At 44.9% G+C, this 11,932-nt stretch overlaps 1 protein-coding gene across 1 annotated transcript in view; it reads left to right on the plus strand.

Moving 5' to 3' along the window:
• TRHDE (thyrotropin releasing hormone degrading enzyme) overlaps positions 1 to 9,776 on the plus strand; it is a 366,839-nt gene extending 357,063 nt beyond the window's left edge. The window contains exons 17-20 of the mRNA XM_055328866.1: positions 196 to 363; positions 881 to 1,021; positions 3,491 to 3,572; positions 9,627 to 9,776. Coding sequence (XP_055184841.1) covers positions 196 to 363; positions 881 to 1,021; positions 3,491 to 3,572; positions 9,627 to 9,770 — 535 coding nt within the window. The 3' untranslated portion in view covers positions 9,771 to 9,776. The remainder of the gene's footprint in view (positions 1 to 195; positions 364 to 880; positions 1,022 to 3,490; positions 3,573 to 9,626) is intronic.
• Positions 9,777 to 11,932: the final 2,156 nt, after the last annotated feature.

The following is an 11,932-nucleotide window of genomic DNA, read 5'->3' on the forward strand; positions in this document are numbered from 1 at the left end:
CAAAATTTGCAACCAAAATATGGCCAGTATTTTTTTTAATATTGTTACTATAGAGTATTAACTCTCTTTTAAGTAAAACCTAATTAACAGAACTATTAAAAAAAAAAACTGACTGTAGTAGAGGAGCATCTGTCTTTAGTTTCAATGTTATGAGGTTATTAATTAACAGAAAACCACCATGGGTTGCTTCTTCAGAATACCGCTCAATGTTAGAGACATTGTCTACTGTACGGGAGTTTCACTCCTAGATGAGGATGTCTGGGAATTCATATGGATGAAATTCCACTCCACTACGGCAGTTTCTGAGAAGAAAATACTATTGGAAGCCTTAACTTGCAGTGATGACAGGAACCTATTAAATAGGTGGGTCAATTAGTTCCCTAAATTTATTTGTGTAATGAGAATACTCTCTGTTAAACTACACTGAACTTGATCTTATTTCCTTGAATATATACTAGTTTACTCTAAAAAAATCTCCCACAGCTAAGGAGAACTGCTGTGTTGACATGACGAAAGCTAATTGAATTGAAAGAGATACCTTTGTTTCTCACTAAATAGACAGTATGTCATTGTAAAAGGAAGTGTTTACTGTAAAGATTTTTCTTAAAGTGGGTTGATATCACCAGAACACACAAAAATGTGATTTCTCCATCTGCAAGGTTTTTTCAAAATTTAATTAATGAGCCAATTAAAATGCTATGAGTTTACTCTCCCCGCCTTTTATAGACAGAGAATTGTTCTGTTGATGTGTTGTATTGGGAGTGTTTACACAGGACTGTTCTTTTGAAGAATATAACCAATTAGTGCATGTAAGTTTTATAATTTCATGAAAATTTAAGCTATGGAGCTAAATTTTTTTTCTATGATTCTATCTTTAAAGGCTTTTGAATCTCTCACTGAATTCCGAGGTGGTGTTAGATCAAGATGCAATTGATGTGATAATCCATGTCGCTCGAAATCCACACGGCCGAGACCTTGCCTGGAAGTTTTTCAGAGATAAATGGAAGATATTAAATACCAGGTAGAAATGAGTTCATTCATTCATACTTGAGTGAGTAAATTAAAGGTGACGTAGGAGAGGTAAAAGCCCAACTTCTCGTGTTTTTAAAAACCAAGGTCCAGATAATAGAATTAGTTTTTAAAATAGTCAACCAAGATGGGTGTTGCCACTCCTGTGGAACTCAGAAGTATTTTAATGGTTCTATGACATTATTCATGTAGTAAAGATTAAAAACTGTGATTATATGTGGAAATGTGGGAGTAAAAAGGTTTAATAGTACAACTTCTGTGGAAAATATATTAAACTCTCTAAGGTTGAAGAAATATAAAGCTATATTCTAAATGTGTTGTAGGAAAAATGATTTATAAATCGGATATAATTATTATATTATATAACAAGAAAATTTTAATTTTTCCTCTGCAGAATTTGTTTTAAATCTCCTTTAAATATAAATATCATAAAACACCTGAAATAAAACCAAGATATAGAGAAGGGGTGTTTGAGTCATTGTGTAATCCTCATTGCAATAGAATTCATTCCTAAGACATCTTCTTTCATGGTGAGAATTCTTCAGCCTCAATTTAAGAAAATATTTCATTATGCATTTAAATATATTATAATAAATGTTGATTTATTACTCTGATAATCTCTATGGCATTTTAAAATTAAATTTATTACAGAGCATGCAGATGCTTGCATGTTCTCAAACTTAAATGTCCCCAAACAGTGAACCAGACCTCTTGTTCTGTCTCTTAAAAACTGACGGGTAAACTTTATGTTTTTAAGGGACACTATTATCAGTTGCCCTTATATACAGGGTTCAGTTTGAATGGACGTGTCCTATTAAAACACAATTCTCGCCACATATATTCCATTGTCAGAAAGGACTGATATTCCTAGAAGACACATTGGCCTTTTTGCATTTGCAGCTCAGAAATTGGAATGATTGGAAGATTAGAACTTGCTTTGCAGTTGTGCACCGTAATCGAGTGAATAGTCAGATATAAGGTGAATTAACATATGCAAGCATTTCACTTTAGACAGTGTCCAATAGCTGCTAATACAGTCTCCTTAGCGAGTGGTTTTGCCTCCCAGAGTTCAGCATAGTGCATGTATGTATAGTTTAGTGCCTCCCAAACATGCTTGGTTCCTGCTGTGCTCAGTTTGCTTCACCGAGAGGCCGTGACCTCTAGCCGAGAGGTAGAAAGGTTGAGGTTGCCGTAGATCTACCGACGCAGAAGTGTTCATCTTGACACGTAGGACTGTCTTCTTCATCTTCTCCTGTTCCTCTGTCAGTCCTCGAGCCCTGGAGTTCATGGAGGTACTCTCCAAGTTCCTCCTTATTTTCCACCCCACAGACTCTCCCTGCTTTTAGTTGCCATCTATTCCAGTGGTTTCAGTCACTCCCAAATCTAGATCTCTTGCTTGGAGCATTTTGTCTGGGCTTCACCCAGTGCTGGACAGTTGCATGGGGTGCACCTGCACAGCTAAACCCATCATTATCCTCTTGTCTTTCTTTCTTCAGCAGGTAATGTGGCCATCTACCCATTGCTCACGCCAGATACTTGGAAATACATCTACCCCCGTGCCATATACAACAATTAGGCTTGAGATAGCGTCAGTTTAATAAGCCCTAAAAGAAAGGCCCCAGAAGGCTGTAAGGGCAGCATTAGAAAACCTCTTATCATCGGGGCTGAACCTTTGCTTCCAAGACCTCAGAATCTTTTTTAGTGTACTCGTCTTAATTCTAAGAGTATGGCAGCCTGTGGTAGGTGTTCTTAGCACTGCAGAGATAAATCCGTAAAGCAAGAGACCGTTCCATCTCACCGATGCAAGTTATTCCTGACTGTGGGTCACGAGTCAAGAATTTATGTCTGTGGTACAAGGATTATGCAATCCAAGTGAACAACTCAATATTTTAATGAACTGCCTACGTGAAAAAAATACTAATATTTTGGGAACATTGCAAAGAAATTTGGCTCAGTTTCTAGGCATGAAAATGGAGAATGCCAATGTCGGTCATGACTGGACCTGTGTGATGTACTGATAATGCCCAAGTTTGTCTTAGGGTCCTAATTCCTTTGTTGGGATTTTCTTTTTTCCTTTTTTTTTTCCTATATGAACTAGGTTGCTTTCAAGTTTTAAAATATTTCTTCCTCTGCCCTTGGGCTGGAAATGTAATAGTAATTCCTAAATCTAATTTTAGAAGGTTCCTTTTTTTTTTTTTTAAATTTACCACAACTTAGACCTCTCTGAAACATTTTTGAGCCCAGTCACATGGCATGTGATGGCATCCTGCAGCCCCAGCAATTTGCATCTCCCTGGCTCCCTGGAGAAATGACCTTGAAATGTTCAGATATCTTAATGGCAACAAGAGAACATTGGCCAAACGGAGCCCTTGAAAAAGATCCTAAAAAAATCTGTAGAGTACTATTTCTTAAATTACTGCCTATATTCACATCAAGACTTTTTTTTTTTAAATCTTTCTAGGTATGGAGAGGCATTATTTATGAATTCCAAACTCATTAGTGGAGTCACAGAGTTTCTTAATACCGAAGGTGAACTCAAAGAGGTAAATATTTTAATATGAGGTCTAATGCTTTTCTCTTATAAATATATGAAATCATACATTTACTTTAACCATTTTTTCCAACAGATTCATATCCATTTCTTTAAAACACACACATTTATGCTAAAGACTTCACTTGATTCATTATTTGCAAAGGTCTTTCTATTACATTAAACATTAAATGTCATCAGGGCGCCTGGGTGGTTCAGTCAGTTGAGCACCTGACTCTTGGCTTGGGCAAGGTCATGATCTCAGAGTGTTGAGACTCCCTTTTGAGGGCCCTGCATGCTCAGTGCAGTAACTTGTCTCTCTCCTTCCCCCTCTGTCCCATCCCCCGGCTCCCCGCACACGTGTGCTCACTCTCTCAAGTAAATCCATAAACTCTAAGCAAAAAACAAACATCGAATGCCTTCGAGAGATGCTTGAATGTAGTAAATCTCACACCGGGGACTCCAAATCTGCTGCAGATACCTTTCATCTAATCAGCCGTGCCTCTGCTGATTATACAAACCCAGTGTAGGATCCTAGAAATAATAGAACTGGCCTTCCCAGTGATTCAGTATTTGGGTACAAAGGACCCAGGCTGGTGTTAAGGTGTAGACCTTGAGTCTCCCTGCTTTGTGGTCAGGCTGAGAGAGGGAGCGGGTCACTGGGTGTGTCAATAATGCCTCGTGCCATCGAGTCCGTTCAATGAAATGAAATCATATGTATGATTATAATAGTCTGTTGAAAATTCTGCTTGATATAATCCCAAATAGGGCAGCCCGGGTGGCTCAGGGGTTTAGCACAGCCTTCAGCCCAGGGCGTGATCCTGGAGACCCGGGATCGATTCCCACGTCAGGCTCCTTTGCAAGGAGCCTGCTTCTCCCTCTGCCTGTGTCTCTGCCTCTCTCTCTCTCTCACTCTCTGTCTCTGTCGCTCATGAATAAATACAAAAAAATCTTAAAAAAATAAGATATAATCCTAAATAGCTTTCATTAATGAAAATAATTATTTAAGGATTAGCGTCCAGTTTGGAGTGCATCTAACATTTCCTTTGTTTTCTCTGGTTTATTTCTCTGGAAACTTAAACCAGCTTTATTTATTTGTTTGTTTTTTTATTTGTTTGTTTGTTTATTTATTTATTTATTCATTTATTTATTTTTGACCATTAAATCACATTTGTAAAAGAGAAGGGTGTGAAATGGGGAGCGGTAAGTGTGTAGGAGGGAGGAAAGAAATACAGATACTTTGGAAGGATTCAGAGGAGCTAAGCTTCCACCATCTATCACTTTTTCATCTGCCTCCTGCCTCGGTCGTAGAAGGTAGGCGAGGTCTGGCCCTGAGAGTCCCGGCTACCTGGGCTTCCCGGGAAAGAATGCCTGAGGCTGTGGCCCAGAGCCCCGCACGGGGAGCCATGCTCCCCCAGAAGCATCCACCCTTCACATATCCTAATATTGCCCAATGTCCGAGGCGATCCCTCAAACATCAGCTTGGATTCTTGTACGCTCGGAGCTAAGGTGAGCCAAGTCTCTGATTGTTATGATGTGCAATTCAATTTTTGTCCCGGCCAAGTGTTCCCAACCCAAAGGATTTAGTTCTGCAAGCCCCAGCCCACGTTTTGCTGTTTGTTTGTTTTTTTTTTTAAATTAAGGAAGCTCAACGAGAAGGGCTTCTTTCATATCCATATGAAACAGAATGAAAGAACAATTAAATGAACGATCGCTTCCAATTTTTTTCTGTATTTAAATGAAGTACTTTTAATTTCTTGATTTTACATTCAGTAATCAGTGAGTGAAAGACTCATTTAGTCACAACGTGCGAAGCCGCTGAAGTGAGCAGAGCACAGGAGTGACAGGACCCCCTTGCCCTCCTTTAGCCCCTTCCTCCTCCGTACCCCGTACCCCGTCTTCTCTGCCTTGGACGCTCGCCAGCTGCCCCTCCGCCGTTGGCTCCCGTCCTTCTTCCCCCAACTCCTGTCTGTCCTTCATCCTTTCCTCCCCCCGTAAAACCCAGGCCTCGGGGAAACATCCTGGAAGTGGATACATACTTGGTGGCCATCGTGTGCCGACCGACCACTTTGTTTCATGTATTTCACACATATTTTTTTGAGATGTTTCCACTTGAGTCAATGGCCATTTGGAACATCCTTATAAGGAAGGTGCAGTTTCAAAGCTGACATGAAACTGTGGCTTCTACCCCATCGCCTGCCAAGCAGCTGACTCAGGGGACTGTGTCTCGGGGCGGGGGGGGGGGGTGTCCCTCATGCAGCTGCCCGTGCTGACCTTCCAGCTGACAACCCCTGTCCGAAGCTTCTCCACACTTCCGTGACCCCTTATCGTCCTTAGGGCAGGGGCCACCGCTGTAAGGCCTTGTAGTGCTAACAAGCCCGGCCTGTAAGATGAAGAGGGTGAGGGACCTCCAGGCGTGACCTTCCCTGACCCCTGAGACTTGCAGGTGCCAGGTCTGGGCTGGGGGGGAGTGGTGCCCTTCACGGCCTGGCCTTATTCTCCAGGCATGACCTTCCCTGACCCCTGAGACTTGCAGGTGCCAGTTCTGGGCTGGGGGGCGGGGGCTCCTGCACGGTCCGGCCTTATTCTCCAGCCAGGCATGACCTTCCCTGACCCTTGAGACTCGAAGGTGTCAGGCCCACCCAGGGGCACCCGGCAGGGCCTGGCCTTACTCTCCAGGTGTGACTTTCCCTGACTCCTGAGACTCCCAGGTGCCAGGCCCAGGGGCGCCCTGCAGGGTCCAGCCTTATTCTCCAGGTATGACCTTCCTTGACCCCTGAGACTCCCAGGTGCCAGGCCCACCCAGGGGACCCTGCAGGGCCCGGCCTTATTCTCCAGGTGTGACCTTCCCTGACTCCTGAGAATCCCAGGTGCCAGGCCCAGGGGCACCCTGCAGGGTCCAGCCTTATTCTCCAGGTGTGATCTTCCCTGACCCCTGAGACTCGCAGGTGCCAGGCCTGGGGCAGGGGGGTGGGGGGCGCCCTGCAGGGTCCAGGCTTATTCTCCAGGCGTGACCTTCCCTGACCCTTGAGACTCGCAGGTGCCAGGTCTGGGGTGGGGGTGGGGCGTCCTGCACGGCCTGGCCTTATTCTCCAGCCAGGCGTGACCTTCCCTGACCCCCGTGTCTCCCAGGCGCCCGGTCCACGGGCTAATGTCTGAAACTAGACCTCATGGCAGGCGACGGCTAAGTCAGGTCACCCACGTAGTTACGGGGAGTGCGTGATGTTCTGCAGCTTACTGCTCATTGATTTTGTGATGCTTGGGGTCTAGGGTTCCCTAAAATAAGAGGCTGGTTGGGTTTGCTTTTTTAAAAAAAAAAACATGAAAATATTTTCTAACCGAAAAATGAACAAACTTGTCTAGAAATTTTATGCTAAGAACAGGAAGCACAAACAACTCTGACATCCCACTAAATGCCATTTTATAAAAACTATACTGGAAACATTTTCAAATAAAAGCCTAGGATGGTATAAATATTTAGGGAACACAATAAGAAAAGCTAATCACAGCAGGAAGCCGACCAAGGAGCAGCCGAGACAAGCAAAGTGGGTTGGCAAGCGCCTCCGGTTCCCCGAGCCTGTAGAGCCGGGCAGGGGCCCGAGGGTCCCGGGGCCGCACCCCAGGGCCAGCCAGGTGGGTGCTCGGGGCACGTGCTCACCAGAGGAGCTGCAGGCAGTGTGGGCTTGAAACCAGTTTGTGCCGGCTGTGCACGTGGGTCGGACATGTTCTGCTGACCCATCCCCGGCCCTCGGCTCTCTGGGCTCGCGGGGACTCTGTAGTCACTTCGACCCTGAGGGAAGGAATGGATCCCTGCGGGCTCACCGCTTACATTTTATTTTTAAAGATTTTATTTATTTATTCATGAGACACACACACAGAGAGAGAGGCAGAGACCCAGGCAGGGGGAGAAGCAGGCTCCCTGCGGGGACCTGATGTGGGACGCGATCCCAGGACCCCGGGGTCACGCCCTGGGCTGAAGGCAGATGCTCAACCACTGAGGCCCCGGGCGCCCCCACTACCTACACCTCTTACTGGTCGTTCTCCTGTGGGGTGATTTGACCTACTGCCCTGTGTCGGTGACATGTCCACACTCGGGCCCTCGTTGGCCTCTGAGGAGGACCTAGGAGCTGCCCTGTGTGCTCCGGCTGCCTTGCTGTGTCTGTCATTGAGGGGCCAGGAGCGCGTGGCACACGGGCCAAGTTGCCGAGAGGGCCATTTGCACGGTCCTGCCGGGGAAGGAGGCGATGATGCAGATTATCATAAGAGGAGTGAACAGGACTTTCTCCCGATTGGCGTCGATCACGTGAACATCCCTGTCACGGGCGCCCATGTGCTGTGGTTTACACAGCTTTGTAATAAAACAATACCTAGGCCCTCGTGTAGTATTTGTTGCTTTAGGAACATAGACTGGATGAGTCCAAACCTACAAACCCGAACGAATTATTGGATTCATCAGTTAAAGTCTAAAAATATGGGGATCCCTGGGTGGCCCAGCAGTTTAGCACCTGCCTTTGGCCCAGGGCCTGATCCTGGAGTCCCGGGATCGAATCCCGCATCAGGTCCCCACAGAGAGCCTGCTTCTCCCTCTGCCTGTGTCTCTGCCTCTCTCTCTCTTTCTGTGTCTATCATGAATAAGTAAAAATAAAATCTTTAAAAAAAGTCTAAAATTACGATTCGATTCTTCCCTTTCACCTACGTGCATGTGCCACGAGCACATGTGTGCGGCGCAGTGCCCCGGATATTGGAAGATACCCGCTGGGTAACTCCAGTGTCTTCCCCTCTTCCTCTTGGTGTGTGTGAATTTGGTACAAATGTCAGATCAATTTTTGGGGTCGCATCAGTTAAGTCTTTGCTACCTGTTGGCTGTTTTACACGTTTGTGATAAAAGCCTAGTGCCTTTGAAGCCTCCCAAAGGAGGTAACCGTGGATCACGCTGCAGGGGCACGGGGTTTGGGAGGACAGGAGAAAACACGCTTTGGCAAAACCCACGGGTGTCATGTAGTCCGAGGAAGAGCATCGTAAACCAGCCAAGCTACCGATGAACCAGTTTCTAGATTAAACTCATCGGGGCATCAGGAAGTCCATTTGAAGTGCCGGACCGCCTCCCATTTCTCCCTGTCCCTGCGTCCCTCTTGAGGGACTGCATTTCCCTCTTGCCACCTACTCCCTGTGACTGCCCCCCCCCCGCCCCAGGTGATGAATCGCACCGCACACTAATTACACCACTAATGTTTCTGTGCTGCAAGCTGATTTGTCACATTTTGCCCGTTGGCATTGCGGTCGTTGGTTGGTTGCCAGTTTCTTAAGACACATCTGAGGGGGAGAGAGAGAAGCTGCGGGTATTTAATCATGAAACAAAAACCCCAGAGTATGAGAACTCTCTAGAGAAAAATCGTATATCCAGAAAAATAATAGCACAGCATTTAAAAACCATAATGTGTTTGAATCGAGGGCTCCAAGTATGTGGTTGCACGAGTCTGCCTTTAGCTTCCCTTCATTCTCGCCTGAGTCACTCAGGCGATGGAAATGCCATTAATCGCCCAGTTCTCATAACGCCATTGCCTTCTTCCCCCCACCCCATAACTGGTAACCCCTTGCTGCCAAACACGGGGTCACACTGTCATGCTACTTATTCGGAGGCGATGAAGAGGAGCCTTGTATTTACCAACCGAGAGAGAGAACTTTGGTCCTGGCCTTCAGTCTTCAAGGCTGTTGGTGCATTGGCTGTGCTAATTAGCGCTAGCCTTGGCCACTGTCCCGCCAACCTATTAGGAAGAGACCAAGACGTCCCTATTCCTATTTGCTTATGAAGCAACCAGCTGCACTTGGAGCTCTTTAAAGCGTAATGTCCACTCTTTCTTCCAAAAGGAAGCACATCGCCCCTCCCGGGCACAGTTGGCCCTACCGTGTTTGGCAGTTCGCTTGCTTCGCGGCCCACATAGGCCTCCTGTAGCGACTGGTACCTTGCGTCCCGTACGCCCTCGCTTGTGTGTGTTTAGCCGGGAGTTTGTTGGAGCTCCCCCCCCCCCCCGCCCTGTGTTCACCCGTCTACAATCTTTCTTCCCAGTTGAAGAACTTCATGAAGACCTATGATGGAGTGGCTGCTGCCTCTTTCTTGAGAGCTGTGGAAACGGTGGAGGCCAACGTGCGCTGGAAAGCGCTGTATCAAGATGAGCTCTTCCAGTGGTTAGGAAAAGCTCTGAGACACTGAGATCGCTCTTACCAACAACCCAACCCAGGATGCTGGGAGGAGACCTGCCTTGCACGGACTGAGGAAGATGCGCCATGTGGAAAATGGCCAGATTTTCAGTGTTAACGTGTGGGAGGAAATCTTTTTTTTTTTTTTTTTTTGTATTTTAGATTTTTTTTTGGTTTTGGGGGATTTTTTTTTTTTTTTTTTTGGTTTGTTTCCTTCATTCTGTTTTGTTTCTCTACTGGGTGTTCTTCTCTAAAGAAACTCTCGCAAGTGACACTAGCCATGATTGCTTCAGCTGTACATTTCCCCCGCTGTGACGGGACCAAATACGATAGTGGTGCATGTCGATGTTGCAGTCAATTTGGAAAAAAAAAAACAATTCCGAATATTTTGTGCATGGTTGTATGGTCCTGCCTGTGTTCAGCATGCTTATTTAAAATGTCCAATGTCGTATGTGAATATATGTTACATCCAGGATGGGCATTATACAAAAGCACAAAGATTATCTATGACAATCAGTGTTGCAATGAGAGAAAAATGACGACGAAATCATGTTCTTAGTCCCGGGCAACGTGAGAGGTAAAAACCGCCCTTGGAGGGATCATTATTATCACCTATTTCAGCACTTGGATTGTCTCACAGTGATGACTGTGTTGCTGACTCATTTTCTTGGAGTTAAAGCCGTGTGTATGCTCAACAAGGCTCACAGGTGATGTGTGCACATGTACCTGTACGTAGGGAAGCCCTGTACATAGTGTCGTGCACTGCACTTTGGCAAAGAATCTCTGCAGATCGAAGAGACTTTATCTCTTTTTATAAACGTATGCAAACTTTGAAAAGGCCTAAAAGAATTCGTCTCAACCCTATCCTTCCTGACAATTCCCTGACTAAATTTCTCAACCATTAGAGATTTCTTTTTTTCATCTATTTCCTGAACCAATAGCCTATTTTACTACATGAAAATGAATTCAGACAGAATTTATGTGTCAACATTCTTCTAATTCTCCAAGGTGGCAGCCTCGGATCCTAAATATATAGATTCTATATTATATATATTCATTCAGTCTTCCTATTGCGTAAAACAATTGTGCACATTTAATAATTATTATCAGTGCTGAGAAGGCACTTCTTTCCCATCTTGTTTGTTTTTCCATCTCAGGTTGGGTGGCCCGGAGGGTCAGAAACTCTCTGTGTGTGTTGGTCTTTGCGTCTGTGTCGATCTAACCCTCCATTAAGTGACCGTACCTCAAGTGGGTCTGATACCATTTAATGACCTTTGATGTGACTTGTACCGTCTATTCGGATGAAAACTACTTTTTTTTGAGCAAAGCTTTTCGTTTGGCATTGACAGCTCTCTTCTACCTAGGAATTTTTTTTTCTACCTAGGAATTTTAAATAACATTTTTCGTGGCTGTGTGCCCTGTAACACAGTGCTTTTACATGGTTTTCTCGCCCAGTAGGCCGGCTCTCCAAACATTGCCCAGCTGCTCCGAAATGAACATATTTTCCGTTCGCCGTTCTAAAATACCAACACAGCTACTAGACCCCAGCCAAAAGCTTGTGGACCACTTTCTACTCTCCTGGGGTTTCCCACTCCTCCAAATCCTCCTGTGAATTATTGAGAGAAATATATTCTAACTCTCATAGTCACTGAACATGGGGGTAGGGGGGGAAATACAGATGTTTTAGAAACCAGAGCCATAGATTTATTTTGATTTTGTAGCACAAAGGAGCAGTTTCCTAATCCACTGAACTGGAATCACCTAAAATGGAATTTTGTCTTTTTCAGCGATTAATATCTATCACTCACACCTGAATTTTTCAGCACTTCATTCAATCAAAGCGCATGAATTCCAAATACACCGTGTGGTACGAGTAAGACACAGTGCTACTTAGTATGAAATCTAAAAGTCGTTCCACTGACCAGAAGTTGTGAAATTTAACAATGACGTGTCAGAAAAATAAAATCCATAAGGGACAAGTTCTGATGCATCATTATGGTACATATCACACCGCTGGGCAGGTCCAAAGCATGTACTGTGGCCCCCCTGGGCTCATGGAACAGAGGCAAATAGATAAAACATGAGAGGTGGGTGTCTTATTTCATGTCCTGAATTATTGGAAATTCTTAGTAGTCGTGACATTCTTTTGAGCGAAATCACCATTTCCAGTTTTGA

The sequence above is a fragment of the Nyctereutes procyonoides genome, unplaced genomic scaffold (genome assembly GCF_905146905.1).
Source record: "Nyctereutes procyonoides isolate TBG_1078 unplaced genomic scaffold, NYPRO_anot_genome, whole genome shotgun sequence".
Taxonomy (NCBI): Eukaryota; Metazoa; Chordata; class Mammalia; order Carnivora; family Canidae; genus Nyctereutes; species Nyctereutes procyonoides.